Here is a 20422-nt window from a genome sequence, read left to right on the forward strand (position 1 = left end):
GTTAAACAGTTGGAAACATAGACTGCTAGTTGACTCTGAGTTACTATAGGGGCAGAGAAGGATTACAAGATTTTTTTTCTCTCGTCTGTGGCATTCATTATACACTTGAAAGATTTGGAATGATAAAATGTTCACTCTAGAGATTTAATAATCTCCTTATAATATTCAATCATATTTTGAAAATTTGCCACTTTTTCAAAAATGTGATTTTTCTAGATGCATGGGTCCTGCAGTTCATTTTTTTCTGATGTGGATTATGGAGAGAAGAAGAAGAAATTAGCAAACAAAGCACTTTAATAAATATAACTGTGCTAAAAACAGACACATAGACCAATGGAATAGAATAGAAACCCCAGAACTAGACCCACAAACGTATGGCCAACTCATCTTTGACAAAGCAGGAAAGAACATCCAATGGAAAAAAGACAGTCTCTTTAACAAATGGTGCTGGGAGAACTGGACAGCAACATGCAGAAGTTTGAAACTAGACCACTTTCTCACACCATTCACAAAAATAAACTCAAAATGGATAAAGGACCTGAATGTGAGACAGGAAACCATCAAAACCCTGGAGGAGAAAGCAGGAAAAGACCTCTCTGACCTCAGCCGTAGCAATCTCTTACTCGACACATCCCCAAAGGCAAGGGAATTAAAAGCAAAAATGAATTACTGGGACCTTATGAAGATAAAAAGCTTCTGTACCGCAAAGGAAACAACCAACAAAACTAAAAGGCAACCAACGGAATGGGAAAAGATATTTGCAAATGACATACCGGACAAAGGGCTAGTATCCAAAATCTATAAAGAGCTCACCAAACTCCACACCCGAAAAACAAATAACCCAGTGAAGAAATGGGCAGAAAACATGAATAGACACTTCTCTAAAGAAGACATCCGGATGGCCAACAGGCACATGAAAAGATGCTCAACGTCGCTCTTTATCAGGGAAATACAAATCAAAACCACACTCAGATATTACCTCATGCCAGTCAGAGTGGCCAAAATGAACAAATCAGGAGACTATAGATGCTGGAGAGGATGTGGAGAAACGGGAACCCTCTTGCACTGTTGGTGGGAATGCAAATTGGTGCAGCCGCTCTGGAAAGCAGTGTGGAGGTTCCTCAGAAAATTAAAAATAGACCTACCCTATGACTCAGCAATAGCACTGCTAGGAATTTACCCAAGGGATACGGGAGTGCTGATGCATAGGGGCACTTGTACCCCAGTGTTTATAGCAGCACTCTCAACAATAGCCAAATTATGGAAAGAGCCTAAATTTCCATCAACTGATGAATGGATAAAGAAATTGTGGTTTATATACACAATGGAGTACTACATGGCAATGAGAAAGAACGAAATATGGCCCTTTGTAGCAATGTGGATGGAACTGGAGAGTGTGATGCTAAGTGAAATAAGCCATACAGAGAAAGACAGATACCATATATTTTCACTCTTATGTGGATCCTGAGAAACTTACAGAAACCCATGGAGGAGGGGAAGGAAAAAAAAAAAAAGAGGTTAGAGTGGGAGAGAGCCAAAGCATAAGAGACTCTTAAAAACTGAGAACAAACTGAGGGTTAATGGGGGGTGGGAGGGAGGGGAGGGTGGGTGATGGGTATTGAGGAGGGCACCTTTTGGGATGAGCACTGGGTGTTGTATGGAAACCAATTTGACAATAAATTTCATATATTGAAAAACAATAAATAAATAAATAAATAAATAAATAAATAAATAAAACTGTGCTTTTTAAAAGCATAATAATGCAATGACATTTCATTTCAACATATTTTTCTATGGGTTCTATAAATGCCTGTGTGCCTCCTGTATGTAGAGAACTATAATAAACATATTGAGGATTAAATGAGAATAAAAATGCATCCATCTAATCTTGAACGTGTACAGGGGAATAAGCACCAAGTACAATTAAAATGCTTTTGGAGCTGAGTGGACAGAAGAGAAAATTTTTAGTTTGGAGGGTTGTGAAAGGTGATACTAGAGTATTTGTGGAATTTATCCCATCATAGTGGTGGTGGAGGATTAATTTCAGGGAGAGGTTATAGAGCAAAGCAGAACACAGAAAAGGACCACCACATGCATGGAAATGCGTGAGGCTGGTTGAAGTGAAAGGTCTTAGAAAGTAAGATGCTGGAAGGCTGGATTGTGTAACTTTTCTCAACTGTAACTTTTCTCATCTTTGGAAAACAAACAACTAGTTTTTATGATAACTGAGTGAGAGACCAACTGTTCATCACTTTGGCATGGAGTTTGGCATTAAAATAAGGTTTTAATGCATTTAGCTATCAACTATGTGCTGGGAAGAAATGCCGAAAGGCTATTATTTAACAAAGGATTGGAGGAGGGATGTGATGAAAGAATTGGCATGGGTTGAGAAGATTATTGTTATTAAAACTCCCACAAGGAGAAGGAGTACAGGAGGGTTCGTACCATGGGGAGGATAGATACTCAGTTCAGTTTTAGAGGTATTTTGAGAAAGGATGGTGGAAATCAAGTTGGAATGGTCTAGCAAATGGTCATTAAGATATAACTGGAGCTCAGATGTTGGGCTTATATAGGTGAGGTGATAGTTGAAGTCATGAGGTGTTTTTTTGTTTTTAACACATATTTTGGAGAGAGAGAGTGAGCGGGAGGGTGAAGGAGGGAGGGAGGGAGAGCAATAGAAAGAGGGAGGGAGAGAGAGAGAAGGAAAGAATATGAAGCTGGCTCCACACTTAGTGTGGATCCGGACACAGGCTCATTCCCATCACCCGGGATCATGAACTGAGCCACAATCAAGAGTTAGTTGCTCGAGTGACTGAGCCACCCAGGTACTTCGAAGTCATAAGAGTTTGAAGCAGTATAAATCAAGAAAACAGAGAAAGGAGGAAAGGATCAAATACAGATGTTGAGAAACCAACAATATTTGATCTTAAGAGGATGAAAAGGAGTCAGACTATAATATAGATAGGGGCGCCTGAGTGGCTCAGTTGGTTAACCATCTGACTCTTGATTTTGGCTGAAGTCATGATCTTATGGTTCCTGAGTTTGAGGGGCAGGCTCTGTGCTGGTGGTGTGGAGCCTGCTTGGGAATGCCTCTCCCTTGGTATCTCTCTGACCCTCTCGTGCTCACTCTCTCTCTCAAAATAAATACACTTTAAAAAATTTGTTTTTTTGAGAGAGAGAGAGAGAGAGAGAGAGAGAGAGAGAACACATATGAGTGGGTGAGGGGCAGACAGAGCGGGGGGACAGGATCTGAAGCAAGCTCTGTGCTGACAGCAGTGAGGCCGGTGTGGGGCTCGAACTCACGAATCATGAGATCGTGACCTGAGCTGAAGTTGGACACTCAACCAACTGAGCCACCCAGGTGCCCCCCCCCCCCAAAAAAAAAACGTTTTTAATAATACAGAAGGAAGAGTAGGAGATAGGGTCCTGGGAGTTAAAGGAACCATGGGTCAAGAGGACAGTGTAAAAATGGGAAATGGGGTAGCGAAGGGGTAGGAAATGTTCTGTTGCATGCGTACATTGACTACATTTCAGTTCTTGAGAGCTTCCTACGATTTCCTGCTGCAAACACCATCCATTGTTACTCTCCTGACTACCCATCCCACTCAAAAGCTATCATAATAGTGAAGCCTCTGTTACCACTTGAGTCTCGAAGCCAGGGAGTTTCATTTCTAACGAGCCAAGCAGAGTAAGTGTGTTCCTGTTTGAAATCCATTGTGTTTTCTCACGGAAATAGTATAACTGTTACTTAATTTCTGTTGTATCCATATGATCAAATATGCATTGGTCAGAGATTGTAGCATATATATATATATATATATATATATATATATATATATATGTATATATATGTATATATATATATACGTATGTATGTATATGTATATGTATATATACGTATATATATACATATACATACATACGTATATATACGTATACATGTATACGTGTATATACGTATATACGTATACATGTATACGTATATATACATACGTATACATGTATACGTATATATACATATATATACATATATATGTACGTATACATGTATACGTATATATATATGTACATATTCTGAAGAGAAAACTTTCAAACTATTAAACTTTCTGCGAGCAATCCCTTTTATTTTACGGTGATTTTAGGAATTTGTCCTGTAAAAATGCATATATTGTTTTAAGTGATGTTAAGCAGGGTATGCGTATTCGGGCCACTTCCTTTGTTTCATCTCCAAGCATGTTCTTTTAGAAGATTGTTAGGCTAAAAACTAACAAAAAATGAGAAAGGTTTGAAATTCGGCAGTGGCAGTATTTCCACATCTCCCGAGAAATAGTTTAATAGGATTTTTTATTTCATAGAAAAAAGATTTGGAAAAGAGACCTTGTTTATGAATATAATACTATAACACTTTAATGCGATTTTTGGTGTCTTCATTATTTAGAATGAGTAGCGATCCTGAAATTTTCAGGTCCTGCAATTCACTTTTCCTTATCCTTTCCTGCCTGCTGATACCTGCCCCATATTTATCTGAATGCCTTTTTTCTCTCCTCTTTCCCTCTCCAGTCAAGAGATAGTGAAGAAAGTCACACAGTTATGCTGATTACTACCAGAAAAAAAATGATGACCTTCAGTATAGGGCACATCTTTAAATACCCTCCAGCTAATGCTCTTTTTTAAACCACCAAGCTTTCTTTGCAAGCCTACCTTAATAGCCGCTGCTCATCTCTGAACAGGTGACTCTGTCTCTTTTATTACAAAGGAAATAGAGACCAGTAAGTGGAAATGTCTCAACTTTTTGATCAAGTTGTTCTGGTTGTTTCCATTTACCTAAAAGCTTTTACATTTTCCTTTCTATCTCCATGGAAGAGGTATCCTCCCTTTTAGCTGTGGATTGGGTGTCTCCTGTGTTATGCTTATTTATTCATTTAATCTCCAGTCTCATATTTGGAATACAAGGGGTGAGCAAGAAGAAGCCTGATCTAGGGTCTTCTGAAGGACCTTGCTCTGTCAACAAATTACATGTTCACTCTTGAATCTTCAGTGTTTCCTTCTGTACTTGCTGTTCTACATGGAAGCATGCTTCAATCTCTCATGTTAAAAAACAAAGATAAGTACTAACTCTTTGTACTTCATTCTTTACTAGGCTTCAATTTGTGTTTCATTCTCCTTACACATAAGGTGAGTAGACTTCTCCCACCTTATTTGATGACTCTATACCTACATCCTCTCTGGAGACTTTTCCTATCTGTGGGCTTTGTGAAAGTGTTGTTCTTGGATTTTCTTCTCTTTTGCTACTACTCAGATCCTCTGCCAGTTCTTTAAACATTATTTTCCAGAGTTCTAGTACTGTGTATTTCCTTCCTCCTTCCATACACTGTCCTTTGAGAGTCATACGTTGATTTACCTAATGTCCTTTACATACATCGTAAACATCAGATCTTTATATTCGTATTAAACTTCAGACAACTCCAAACCTAGTACATTCAGTTGCCTACTGAATATCTCCACATGGATCTCCACAAAACATATCTAATTGAACCAATAAAAACTCATTGGTGTCTCTCTAAATTGTTCCTTGTGTGCTTTCTCTATCAAAATGTCCTATTATTGTTTAATTGAAGAACTCCATGAATCATTCTAGAATTCTTTCTCCATCCACTGTCTATATCCAGTAGAACATGACATTCTGTTGTCCATACTTCAGAATTTTTGTTGAGAAAATTTCTTGTACTTGACCTCTCCTCCATTTTTCTGTCTCCTCTTACTGCTACTGGGCTGGTTGGAATCCCCATCATTTCTTATCTAGACCCTCCCTTCTCATTTTTCATTTTCCCTCAGAGCCACTGTCCACTTAGCTGTCTGAAAAATTACTTCATGATGTTTATAGATACTTAATTGCTCTTGTTACTCTCTAACTTCACGTTTTCCATCATCTCTCCATTATTTTGGGAAGTCATTCTGAATGCTTCAGAATGTTATTTAAGACACTTGGTCTGGACCATCTGTCTGTCTCAATCTTGTCCCTGCCATGCCTGCCCCCATTCTGTGTCTTGTGTCGAACCAGCCAGCTATTCAGACGACTTAGGCCATCTTTTATATTCCTTCTGCTTTCATTCTTATTTACATGCTTTCTCACTTTTGTCAGATTCCACTCATCTTTCAAATCTCACTTCAAGTAGCTGTTGCTCCAGAAAGTCTTCTCCATCCATCTCCCTGCATTACTACTTGATAAACTTTAAGTGATTATCTCTTGGTCCTGAAATGTATCCCGCTGGTAGAATTCAGGACACACTACCTGCAAATATGATATGGAATATTTTAAGCTGAAGGAGTTTGAGAAATGTCACATGCAAGGACTTCCTGACCTTCCCTTCCTATGAAAATTGCCTTCCCTAACCCCAGAGGAAAGGAGCATCCTTTATTTCTGAAGACAAGGGACAGAGAAAAGAATGTGAATGCATAGTCTTTGTTAAGTTCCCCCTAGTTTACTACACTTTGTTCATACTCTTTGCTCTATTATATCTTTCCATGACTTTCTAGTCTTTATCAGACTTAGCAGAAGCACACTCAGGTTTAACCCTTTCTTTGAGTCTTCATTTCCTTATGAAGGTTCCTGTGTCATGTAAAACGTGTATGAAATAAATATGTGTGCTTTCCCCTTCTAAACCTGTCTTTTGTTAACCTGCCTTCTATTGTCTAAGTTTTATCTAACTTAACAACTTAGAAGGGTAGGGGTGCCTGGGCTGCTTAGTCAGTTGAGCATCCAACTCTTGATTTCGGCACAGGTCATGATGCCAGGGTCATAGGATTGAGCTTGGATTATAAGGCATATATTTGTCATTTCTGCATCTGCAGTTTTTGATATCTCCAGCAGACGTGAGTTCTTGTTGAATGGATTAACAAAGAGCAAACAATGAATTCTTCCTTGTGGACTGCTGTATTCATTTCTTATTACATGAAAAGGATATATCCTCTCTAATTGTCTCAAATTTCACGGTACCTTCTGGCGGTAGTAAAATAGAGCTTAGTGATTGTACGTATGTGCTTGACAATTTACTGAGAAAGAGAAAGTCCAAGAAAGAATCTGCAGGTATGAGTTTTGCCTTGTGTAATTTTTTCCCTTTTTTGATGAATGGGATCTTTGCTTATTTCTTAGTCATTATAATCTTCTAATTCCAGGTTGGAAAGGCATAGTACTCATGAATTTTAGAAAAACCAGGTAGCACCTCATATCTATGAAAAATAATCCTTGCTCCTATAAAGTGTTCTTGACAGCTTGTCATTGGGGGTGAGAAGACTGGATAGGTCCTCGATTACTTTCAGCCAAAACAGGTTAACCTCAATGAACACTGGCAGTGACAGTACACTCAGGTGTCAAGTTAGAATGCACGTTTTGGATCACTTTAGCATAAATCAGAATTCAGGCGTGAGTTGTGGGTTTTTGTTTCTGTTTTTGTTTTTTCACATATATCGTCTTTATCTCTCAGTTGCCTAGCGAAATGGATATATAACAATTCTTTTTTTTTTTAATGTTTATTTCTGAGACAGAGACAGAGCATGAGTGGGGGAGGGACAGAGAGGGAGGGAGACACAGAATCAGAAGCAGGCTCCAGGCTCTGAGCCGTCAGCACAGAGCCCGACGTGGGGCTCGAACTCATAAACTGTGAGATCATGACCAGAGCTGAAGTCGGTCGCTCGACCGACTGAGCCACCCAGTAGCCCTGGGGATATATAATACTCCTATTTGTCAATGTTGAGAATTACATTTGGGAAAAGATGATTGATTGATTGATTGATTGATTTATAATGTCTATTTTATATTTGAGCGATAGAGACATAACGTGAGCAGGGAAGGGTAGACAGAGAGAGAGACTAACAATTTGAGGCAGGTTCTAGGCTCTGAGCTGCCAGCACAGTGCCCAACTCAGGGCTCGAACCTACGAACTGTGAGATCCTGACCTGAGCCTAAGACAGATGCTTAACCAACTGGGCCACCCAGGTGCCTTGGGAAGAGGTGACTTATTTACTTGGGGTTTTAGGACTTGTTGAGTAACTGTTTGGAGAATTGAAATAGTATGATGTGAATTAGAAAATGGTGTCAGTGGTCTTTGCGCCTGCCCATTCCCTACTGTAGGTTATTATTCTTAGTGTAGAAATGGAGCACAATTTATTTATCTAATAATGGTACATATCTAATAAACAGTATCTAATACAGTTATTTATCTAATAATAGTAATAAGAATACCAATATTTATAGTGTTTTTCAAATGTATTATTGGGGAGGAAGAATTCACTCTGCCATTGAAGCTCTTTCTGGCTGAATTAAGAATCACCTTGACATGAGACACATTAATAGAAGAAAATCAAATTTAATAGCATACCTGTGGGGAATCCACACAGACACGGAAATTTCAAAGACATTGAAGCAACATGACGCTTGTATGAAGCTAAGGCGAGGAATGGAGTTTGAAGTTACAAAGGGGAGAAAGACCATTAGCAAGAAGGTAAAAGGAGATTATTCAAAAACAGAGGTTCCCTATTATGTAGATATGTTTCTTAGGTAAGGAAGAATCTCTATACATAGCTGTCTTCCATATACAAGCAGACAGTTGAGGGGCTAAAGAGCTTTTCCTAAATCTACTGGAATTTGATTGCTTTTAATTTAAAATAATTTTCATGCTAAAGTGGTGCATCTTGGGTCCATCATGGTGGCCTGCCTTTGGCCGCTACAATATGCACCAGTTTGTAAACAGCAGAAAGCATAGCATTAGAATAATGTGGTTTGCAGCCTTCATTTTAGCGATTCTATAGCTTTCTTTCTATAACCTCCTCCCAGGTATTTATTTTTTGTTTCTTGATATTTATTTACCTTTGAAAATCATATTTGTATACCATGGTTCAGTAGATATTCTTCCTTATTTTCATTTGTGTGCAAGTACCCCCAGCTTTTATGTATTAATTAGTTTGCCTCACATGTAAGTCAATTCTCTGTGTTTTTCTTTAAGGCATTTCATCCTTTTTTTGGCGACTTTCTGTTTTCCTTCTTACTCTTTAGCTTATCAGCTTATGTATGTATGTATGTGTGTGTGTATGTACTTTTTGAGAGAGAAAGAGCGCCCACTCTAGCTGGGGAGAGAGAGAGGGAGAGAGAGAGCAAAACTCAAGTTCCACACTCAGTGCAGAGCCCCCGTACGGGGCTCGATCCCACGACCGTGGGATCACGACCTGACCTTTCAGGTTGACCAGTTGAGAGTTGGATGCTCAACTGAGCCTTCAAGGCGGCCCTATCAGCTTTTTTTTTTTTTTTAAATGTTCTTCTATACCTCATTTAGATCCCTTTATTGCATTATGCTTTCTTCCCCCACATTTAATTTTTTATTCTGTTATATTTAAATTTATCTGACAAAAAGTTGGTAACATTGTAGTTCTATTGTAATTCTTATCTATTCAAGGAAAAGAAAGACAAACGTGGTTAAATCTCATAATTGAACACGTATGAAATACACGGTTAATTTTTTTTAATGCTTTTTTTATTTATTTTGAGAGAGATAGAGAGAAAGTGAGCGAGCATGAGCCCGGGAGGAGCAGAGAGAGAGAATCCCAAGCAGGCTCCTGCTGTCAGCACAGCCTGACATGGAGCTTGAACTCACAAACTGTGAGATCTTGACTTAAGCTGAATGAACTCAAGAGTCAGACGCTTAACTTACTGAGCCACCCAGGCGCCCACATAGTTAATTTTCAAAACAGCACTTTTCTAAACCACTCTTGGATATGGTCTCTTAAAGGTGGAAGAACATTTGATACTAATCAAATTTGAAGAAGTAGGATATGTGAGGAAAAGATAAATACAGATGTCATATATATGTAGACAGAAGTTCAAATTCAAATATATCATTTCTTATCATTCTTACTAGTGTTTTCTTATATTTGCATGGGCAGAAAAGAATACACATTTTATGTCTTTTTATAAATAAGGATGAATAAATGAAATATATGAAGGGATTACAGATTAAATTATATTGATTTGAAGGGGGAACATTGTGTGCTATTTGGTAATGTCTCTAATGCCAGGAAGAAATAAGACCATTGATTTAAGCTTTTCTAAAATGTCCTGATGTCCATAACTTGTATTTTAAGGTCTCCATTTCATTAATCTGAAGTATATACATGAAAAGGCTTTGAACTGAAATCTTCTCGTCATAATTTTAATGCTCAACATGTTTCTTTCAAACTTAAGGCTTGATCCAGGAATTCCAAATTTAAAAGTCTGGCTTAGGAAATGAAATAGTTTTAAACTTTACTCAGTAAGGTATTTGCTGCTGTGTAATTTACAGTGGTTAAAACTGATGATACTCTATATTTTAACCAAAAAGGATGGTCAAATATATTATGGCATGTAGAGATAATGGAATATTAAGTGGCCATTAACATACAATGTTTATAAAATATTTAAAATGGCATGAGGGAGTATTTGTCGTATGACCTAAGCAAACCAAGATACAAATTTTACATAATAGGCTTTCAACTATGTGAAAGAATTTTAAAAGACGAGAAGAGAGTATATCAAAATATTAACAGTGGTTATCCACTGTCTAATAGAATTATGAAAAATTTAAAAGAATTTATATTTTCTTACTTTTTTTTCAAATATTCTACCTGTAACACCTCCTTAGTATTATATTAAGAAGACTTACAAGCTAAAGGATGAAGTTTAGTTAAAGTAAAAAGAAATATTTTTTTATTTTTTATTTTTTATTTTATTTTTTATTTTTTAAAAAAAATTTTTTTTTTCAACGTTTTTTATTCATTTTTTGGGACAGAGAGAGACAGAGCATGAACGGGGGAGGGGCAGAGAGAGAGGGAGACACAGAATCGGAAACAGGCTCCAGGCTCCGAGCCATCAGCCCAGAGCCTGACGCGGGGCTCGAACTCACGGACCGCGAGATCGTGACCTGGCTGAAGTCGGACGCTTAACCGACTGCGCCACCCAGGCGCCCCAAAAAGAAATATTTTTTTAATGTTTATTTATTTTTGAAGGGGCAAGAGAGCACGAACAGGGGAGGAGCAGAGAGAGGGAGACTCAGAATCTGAAGCAGGCTCCAAGCTCTGAGCTGTTAGCACAGAACGTGACGTGGGGCTCGAACTCACAAGTCGTGAGTGAGATCATGACCTGAGCCGAAGTCAGAGTCTTAATTGACTGAGCCACCGAGGCACCCGTAGTTAATATTTTTTAAATGTACATTTATTTATATTGAAAGGGGAGAGTGGGAATGGTGGAGGAGAGAGAGAGAGGTAGAGAAAGAGAGAGAGAGAAAGAGACAGAGAAAGAGAAAAAGAGAAAGAAAGAAAGAAAGAAAGAAAGAAAGAAAGAAAGAAAGAAAGAAAGAAAGAAAGAAGAAAGAAAATAAATCCCAAGAGAGAGAGAAAGAAAGAAAAATACAGAAAGAAAGAAAAGAAAAGAAAAGAAAAGAAAAGAAAAGAAAAGAAAAGAAAAGAAAAGAAAAGAAAAAAGAGAAAAGAAAAGAAAGAAAATAAATAAGTAAATAAATCCCAAGCTACATGGGGCTTGATCTCATGACTATGAGATCATGACCTGAGCCAAAATCAAGAGTTCGGTGCTTAACCTGCTGAGCCACCCAGGTGCTCCATGTTTAGAATAATCTATTTAGTAACTATTAATATAATTTTCATAAAAATTAAGGAAATACCCTTATGTTGAACAAGACATCTGTGTCATTTGCTCTTTTATGTTTTGTGGGGTATCACCTTCCTAAGAAGTGGACCCTAAAGGTTCATTGGTTTTGTAATTTGAGAATGGGTTGGGAGGGTGGACATAGTAGGAACTTGGGGGGAGGGAGAGATTTCGAGGCGCTTTAATGAATTATGTACGGCACGAATATCGAATGTGTGTGGCTTGGCTTTGCCAGAGTTCTGATGGAACGTTCTCTTCTGGTTTCTGCAGTATCAAGTCATGGGTGGATAAGATGCAAGAAGACCTTGTCACACTGGCAAAAACAGCAAGTGGAGTCAATCAGCTTGTTGATGTGAGTACAAGTGCAAGACGTTTGTAAATCTTTGAATGCAGCTCTGTCTTCTAGGAAACTGCGTTTCTATATTACGAATAGGATGTGATTTTTCATGTGCATCGGGTAGTGAGATTCTGAGGACCCTTGGTACCTGCTAGTTATTGTGAGCAAAGAATGTCATTCCCGGCAATTAATGTCGCGTTCTCACCATGCTTTACACTTTACACACAGCCTTACCTTAGATGAGTTCATGTGATGTGCAGACTCCCCTAAAACTCATAGTGGGGTTTCATGTGCCTGTTCTTCAGGGTATATTTTAGAATCTCTCACACCGTGGTGACTTTAAGTCCTTGATGGATTCTTTTGAATATCCTCAGTGGGAACACATGTTCTTTTTTTGAGGGTAGATATTATTTTTAAAAATGGCTGGAAAGTGTTTATAGCCATGTCTGGAGACTAGAGTGAGTCATTGAGATGGGTAATAAAGATTTTTGTGTAAGAGAAGGAGACACTATAAAATATGTTTTCTTCTTCTGATTTATGAAATGGCTATGAAAGTCACTCTAAAATGATTCTTGGAAATGATAGCAACGTATAAATATTTGTATAGCATCTTATATAGATTGTTTTCCTTGGATAAGAGCATTTACATGTAATTCCCATGAGATTTAAAAAAAAAATTAAATGTCATTTCTTCACAGTCTCACTACTTCGATACTAGTATAAGTAATGTAATAATTTGAAAGTACTTTTATCTTGTGTTCTTAGTGTTACAGTGAGACCTTTTGTTTTCCAAAAATGTGAGGAGTTGGTGGGGTGAGATATAATATAAAAGCAAATATATGTATGATATATGAATATTTGTGATAAGAATATTTATATGTGAATATTCCTCCCAGGCAGAAACTAGAATATATGGTTACCTTATATATTGTTTGAATTTCATAAAGAAACCTACTAACAAATACTTTAAAAAGTTATTCTAGAATCTCTTTATAAACCAATTGGAAGTTTCAACATGCAAAAGTATCTTAAGAAACAAATATCTGTGAGAGGAGATAGGGAATACATTTGGAAATGAAAAGTGTTTCCTTGTGAATAACAATGATTAAATTTAATTCTCATCAACACTTGTTAAGCACATAGTATGTCCCAGGCACCGTTCAGGTGCCAACGATCGACAGAAATGCAGTTCCTCTCTTCAGAGGACTGACACTGTACTACTCAGAAATTTCCATTTTGTGGGCGCAAAGGTTCCGGAAAGCTACTTACTGGAAGGTGATGCTTGGGGTCTGCAATGATTCCTTATTGGACGATGTGTTAAAAAAATGAAATTGTGTCGGATAATAAGGCGAGCCTCTATGAAAGTGACAGTTTGTGGAATGAGAAAAAAGAAATGAGACTTGACAGATTCTGGTTAGAAGTTCTATGACTCTCTTTATTGGCAGTTTGAGATTAAGAATAAACTGCTCTCAGGAGCTGTCCTTCACTCCAGGGTTTCTCTAGCCTCAGAAACCACTTTCTTGGCTGACCTCACTTTTACTTTTGGTGTTGAGATGTAAACCCTTTTGCCGAATCTGCCTTTTGCAATGAATCATTAAAAAAAAACAAACAAAAACCAGAAACAACTTACCTGATTTCCATTATGCTTTATCAAGCACAGGTTACTAAGAATACTGCAAATATTGATGAATGAATAAATGGCCTAGTCTGAATTTGGATAAAAAAATAGAGCAGACAGGAGGAAAGAAAATCCCCGTTAAGGTGTTTTGCTTATGAGACATATACCTAACTATGTGACAGAAAAAAAAATACAAATAAAATAATTATGTATTACAACAAGGGATGGGAGAGAGAAAGAATGCAGAATCTATTATTGGAAAAAAAAATTAAGTATTGGGGCTCATAAAGAGTGTTATTTTGCATAGATAAATGATTCCATATGCCCCTATCCTTTTGCCTAGAAAGAAAAGGTACTTGATGGTGGCTAAAGGGTTGCATTTCTTTTTGGCCATGGGAACTTAAAGCTCAGAGGAGTTGAAGGACACCAGACTTGAGAGTGAACTTTATTATTATTTTTTCAACGTATATTTATTTTTGAGAGTGAGAGAGTGCGCGTGCGAGAGAGCAAGTGTGAGTTGGGGGAGGGGCAGAGAGCGAGAGGGAAATACAGATTCCAAAGCAGGCTCCAGGCTCTGAGCTGCCAGCACAGAGCCCAGCTCGGGGCTCAAAGTCACATACCGCGAGATCATGACCTGTGCCAAAGTCAGATGCTTAACCTGCTGAGCCACCCAGGTCCCCCGAGAGTGAACTTTATGCTGAGTTTGGGGATATTGGATGCACGGTGAGGATCAAAAGTTGAATAGAGGAATTTAACAGGTTCCTAGGTTGATATTTAATATTGTGGAAATGGTGATTCTTCCCTAATTATTTAATGGATCTGTTTTTCCTGGCATCACAGGACACAACTAGCTTGTTACCTGAAGGTTCAGAAGCAGCTACGATGAGGCAACATAGCTAAAAGAAGGCATCTTTCTAATTTTATAAAAATTGCTTTATGGCATCATTAAATACTAGCCCAGGAAGATTGATAATGATTAATACATTGTGTTAATGGAAGATGTACATTGTGTTACTTTGATACATTTATATATTGCAGTACGATTGTAATGTTATTTATCACCTTACATACACCTATAATACAGTATTATCTTCTGTTTTTAACAAGCCATATGCAGATTTTAGGATTTCTTCTTCTATGTTTTGAAAAATGCCTTTTGTATTTTGATGGGGATTATGACTTTGGGTAGTATAGCCGTTTTAAGTATATTAATTCTTCCGATCCATGAACAAAGGATGTTTTGTTTTTTTTTATTTGTTTGTGTCTTCTTTGAAATCTTTGAGCAGTCCCATTTTAGGACTTTTAAAAACACACACACATAGACCTGTGAATTCCTGTAGCTGACAAGTAGAGAGACACTGATGATCATATATTAACTAATAGATAACATTAAAAAAAATAAGGTGGTCTTAGTATTCTTGGAAACAAAGTTTTTAAGTTTGTAAAACATTCTTGAGCAACTTTTTTCTCACTTAATATGTTGATAAAATATTTCATGTACAAATATACTTAAATTTCAACCAGTATCTAAATTATCAGATATTCTGAATTAATGGGTTCTGTAAGAATGATAATTTGCTTTGTGAGGAAGTTTTTTAAAGATGAATCGATAAAAACAAACTACTGTTTGTTTTTCAATGAAAGACACTTTTAAGTCTGCAAAAAGTTGTTTTAAAAGAACACAGTTGGTTACGTGTCTGACTCAGGATTTCAGCTCAGGTCATGATCTTGTGGTTCGTGGGTTTGAGTCCTGCATTGGGCTCTGCACTGGCAGTGTGGAGCTTTTGTGGGATTTTCTCTCTCGCTCCCTCTCTCTGCCCCTCCCCAGCTCTTTAAAAAAGTGAAAAAAAGAAAAAAAGAAAACAGAACTCTGCAAATAGGTCTGAGATCCTCAGTTGGTCCCCTGACCGACCCTGCTGTGTGGAAAGCAAATCACAATAATGTAAGCAAATCACAACCATCTGCGAGTTTTGTTGTCCTTTTGGACTGTTTTTTTTTTTTCCACCTCCCCCTTTTCCTTTAGGAATCCAAGACTTCCTTGGGGCCTCCTGTACATTAAAAAAATTGGACTGATGGTTCTCATTTACGTTTGTTTAAGTCTGTAGTAACTCCTTCGCCTCTAAGCAGAACATATTTGATATTAGGAAGCTGGTGTGAAGACGATGTTTTGAGAGAGGTGGAGTTTTTTCAAATAGGTCATTCCAAATAGGTCTCTTTTCCTGGTGAGGGTCCGGTGGGGCCGGGGCACCAGCGGAACTTAGACTGAGGCGAGGCGTGTGATCTTCAGGGGGTGCAGAATTGAAGGAGGCACTCTGGAGAGTTGGAAACTTGCACCATCCACAGAGTGAGTGAGTAGCTCCTAGAATTTTGTGCCTCAGGGGACTTAAGTGCCTCAACCCTGGCGCCCAGGGACAGTAAAGGCCTAACTCCCTCTGTATCCCCGTGGCCAGAGGCAGAGACATTTGTAGCTTTCTGGACATCGCAAGAGGCCTCTGCTACATTTCCTTTTCTGTTCCTTTGCCATCCTACATATAATATGAGGCCTTTCTTATGGCTTTTTTGGATGATTTGTAAGCTTCCCAGACTCCTCTTGTATTTATCTCAGATGCAGGGGTGATTCCTACAGTGTTAACAACGTATGCATTTTGAAATCTTCACCCACAATATCTGACACTTACCTTCTGTTTCAGTTCTAATGTTGTGTTGTATTTTCTGACAAGGCAGGATGCTCTGGGAATCCAGTCTTTTTGTTAACAGACATTATTCTATCCCTTTAGCTTTGTAAGAGGGTTGACACAATGTGTGTCACCTTGTTTTAAGGCTTTCTTCTTACATGCAGATTCTGTCTGCATTTCTAACATGTTAGGTTAGAATATGCAAATGTTTTTAAGAAAATTGGTGAATTCCCCGCCCCCCCCCCCCCCCCCCCCCCCGGAATTGTACTTTTGGAGGTAAAATCATTCTGCATTGGTATCATCATAGAATTTTCTGGCTTTTGATTCACTATTGTGATTTCATAAGTTAAGATTATATTAAAATCAATGCGTACATATTTCAATATGCTTTCAAAGATGTGACTATGAAATGTGTCTAAATATTGAGCATTCAGTACTCTTAATTAAGTTAGTATTTACATAAATGTTTTAAGTGAAGAATTTCATTAGTAACTCATGGTATTAATAGACTGATGCTTTTACTTTGACATTGTGGTCACGTCACTTATGTAAATAGAATATTCATTTTCTAGGTGGTGGAGAGCTTAATATATTAATTTATTTACAAAAGAAGATACTCTAGAGAAGAACATAATTAATCATGGGTGATTCTGACGAGGAATCAGCAAGATGCTGAGGCAACAGCAAGGGCTGGGGTTTTCTTTTCTACTCTGGGGAGAGCTGCTAAGTAGCTGGGTGGGATTAGATTTCCTGTTACCTGCTTGTCAAGCGAGATAGATCTGAACACTCTCTCTTCCTTGCAGAAATGTTATAGGGGAAAAAGGAAATAGGAAATGAAACGGGGAAGTCATCACAGATGCTACGAAAACGTTAAATGCTTATGTCATGTTAAAATGTAGCTTTATGTTTTAAAATGTTGCTTTATCTTCATATTACTTTACAAATGTAGCATAATTACTGTTTTATAAGAGTAATACAATTAATTTTCAAATATAACCTTATTGGATATTGATATTAAGAAGCAGTTGTGAAGACTATATTTTGAAAGAGATAAAAAACAAAGAAGCAAACCCAGAATTACTGGTTTTATTTAGCATTGCCTTATTCTCTCAATGAGGAAATGTTGTAACTAAATCAATTACCATAATTACGTAGGCAACTTGAGATTGCAGTTATTTTAGGGGAAAAACCCACTTTTTTTTTTTCTCTCTCTCTAAGTAGCCAGAAGTCTATTTTGACTGCAGAGAGTACTATCAGTGGAGAGTACGGGTTCCCTGCACCCATCCACTGGAGGTTTTAAATTAAGAAGCTAACTTTTTTGAGCAGTGGTTAATTACATTCGTTTTTAAAGGTATGGAATAAACTCCAGGGCATTTCTAATGTGATGGTGACTTTCAGTATTTTATTAACTGGTTTTTAAATGAAGTACTATGGGTTCACAAACATGAATAGTAAAAGGCTCATAAAAGGGTGTTTTTTTTTTCTTCTACTAATCTGTTCCATTATCAATTAGTACTTAACACCTGCTTACATTGTACTAGTACTTAAGGGATAAAGGATTATTCGTTGTTTTTCCAAAGAGCAACCTAATGGTTGGGTAATACTGATTACAGAGGGAATGATAGAATGCTGCCTGTGCTCTCTTCTTGTCCGTGAGCAGCACAATGAAGATGGAGGCTAAGAACCCTTGCGTGATGTAGCCACGCGGCAGCTTCTCTAGCACGAAGATGAATGGCATAAAAGACCATCATCTGCTACTGCACACTCTCAGGGTACAGCATACAGCTCCTCATTATTTACTTTTCCTGAAGACATTTCATGCCTTTATGTCTAGAGCCGCGGTTCTCAGCCAGGGGCAGGAGACATTTGTCAGTGGTTGGAAACATTTGTGATGGTCACAACCGGAGGAGGGGGGTGCTCCTGGCATCTAGAGTCAAGAGGCCAAGGATGCTGCTATACATCCCACAATGCACAGGACACCATCTCACAACAAAGAGTCATCTGGTAAAATTGTCAGGAGCTCTCGGGGTGGAAAACGGCTCTAGGAGGACTGAAAAATTTGAGGCAAGAATCAACGTATGGAATTCTTTGTGTTAATATAAATTTGTGAAGTTGTCTATCAGCATTGATAGGTAGCAGTTTTGCTTTAGAAAAACCATTTGTTAAGTATAATGGTTAAGAGCAAATTAAACTGTGCTGCTTTTAAAAATTATTTTGTTGGCAGTAAGACGAATTTGGGTCATTTGGGGTTAGGGACATTAAGCAAGCAGCTCACTCAGCCTATGGTTAATTATTTTTTAATTTAGTTTTAATAGAATCTAGTATGATCTCTTGTACTTTTAATTGCTTATGAATTTGTTACTCAAAACACACACACAGTTCATATGTGGCTCCAGATATGCAAAGTGAAAGAGGCTAGGTTAATGTTATCTCTGAAATTAGCAAACAAAAAACCCAAGTAGGTGGCTTCTTATTATATGTATCTTAACACTTTTCCTGTTTTAATTCTGAATACTCTTTTTTTAAAAAAATTCTGAATATTCTTTTTTTTTAATGTTTATTTCTTTTTGAGAGAGAGAGAGAGAGAGAGAGAGCCCGAGTGATAGCGTGCATGCACGCACAAGTGGGGGAGGGGCAGAGAGCCGCACGGAGAAATCCCAAGCAGGTACTGAGCTGTCAGCACATAGTCTGATGCAGGGTTCAATCTCATGAATGGTGAGATCATGACCTGAGCCAAAATCAGGAGTCAGATGCGTAACTGACTGAGCCACCTAGGCACCTCTAATTCTGAGCCTTCTTAAAGATAAACTTACTCTTTACCTTATGTATGAAATGTCTCCAACCTAAAATCTGAAGAATTCTTGTTTTCTTTTTCTTTCTTTTCTTTTCTTTTCTTTTCTTTTCTTTTCTTTTCTTTTCTTTTCTTTTCTTTTCTTTTCTTTTCTTTTCTTTTCTTTTCTTTCTTTCTTTCTTTCTTTTTTTCTTTCTTTCTTTCTTTCTTTCTTTCTTTCTTTCTTTCTTTCTTTCTTTCTTTCTTTCTTTCTTTCTTTCTTTTCCTTCCTCCCTCCCTTCCTTCCTTCCTTCCTTCCTTCCTTCCTTCCTTCCTTCCTTCCTTCCTTTCTCTTTCTTTCTCTCTTTTTCTCTTTCTCTCTTTCTCTTTCTTTCGCTCAATTTAGTCTTTGTTATAGGTTAGTTTCTGTGTTCCAGGAATGAGCCCTTGTATTTAACCTTCTAGTTAAATATTATCGCCTGTTCTGATGTGTAGTTTGGAGAAAGCCCAGGCATATTTGTGCTTGTTACTTGTTCTGGTCCTTCTGCCATCTAATGCAAGCTGGAAAGTGTCACCATTAAATTCTCATTAATAGGAACTAGGGCAAGTAGAAAGATATACTGTGGAACATTCTCCAATTCTGATTTCATTTTTCCTAAATATTCTTCTTAAAGGTAATGTCTCATCTTAAATGTGATAGTGTCCCAGCTGAAAAGTTTATCATATGGAAGGAGTAGGGAAAGTATTTTGAACTCTTGTGTTTGTTATTTGAATGCTGGTTTGGTATAATTATCATTAGAAAAATATGCACCATAAATTCAAGAACATGATCAATTGTTTTATTTTTTTAACATTTATTCATTTTTGAGAGAGAGAGAGTGAGCGTGGTGGAGGGGAAGAGAGAGAGGGAGACACAGAATCCGAAGCAGGCTCCAGGCTCTGTCAGAGCTGTCAAACGCAGGGCCTGATGCGGGGCTTGAACTCATGAATGGAGAGATCATGACCTGAGCTGAAGTCAAGATGCTTAACCAACTGAGCCACCCAGGAGCCCCCAGACATGATCAATTATATATGTATATGTGCGTATATGTATATATGTATATAATTACATGAGCACATATGTGTGTGTGTGTGTGTGTGTGTGTGTGTGTGTGTGTTGAGGTTCATAGTAAACAGGCCTATGTTATATTTTGACTTCTTGCTGTGTGCTAATTAACTTTACTAGAAGTTCTGAGCAATAGAGCTTGGAGTTGACCATATTCTATGGTATAAACCAGTACCCTGAGTTTTATAGCTTTCCTTGATAGTGTGTCTCATTTTGCCTTTCAGTCTG

At 37.7% G+C, this 20422-nt stretch overlaps 1 protein-coding gene across 7 annotated transcripts in view; it reads left to right on the forward strand.

Moving 5' to 3' along the window:
• CACNA2D1 (calcium voltage-gated channel auxiliary subunit alpha2delta 1) overlaps positions 1 to 20422 on the forward strand; it is a 508596-nt gene that overhangs the window by 80120 nt on the left and 408054 nt on the right. For all 7 annotated transcript variants that reach the window (XM_058725264.1, XM_058725261.1, XM_058725258.1 and 4 more), the window contains exon 2: positions 11960 to 12041. In XM_058725264.1, coding sequence (XP_058581247.1) covers positions 11960 to 12041 — 82 coding nt within the window. The remainder of the gene's footprint in view (positions 1 to 11959; positions 12042 to 20422) is intronic.

Source organism: Neofelis nebulosa, chromosome 4 (genome assembly GCF_028018385.1).
Source record: "Neofelis nebulosa isolate mNeoNeb1 chromosome 4, mNeoNeb1.pri, whole genome shotgun sequence".
In the NCBI taxonomy this organism is placed as follows: domain Eukaryota; kingdom Metazoa; phylum Chordata; class Mammalia; order Carnivora; family Felidae; genus Neofelis; species Neofelis nebulosa.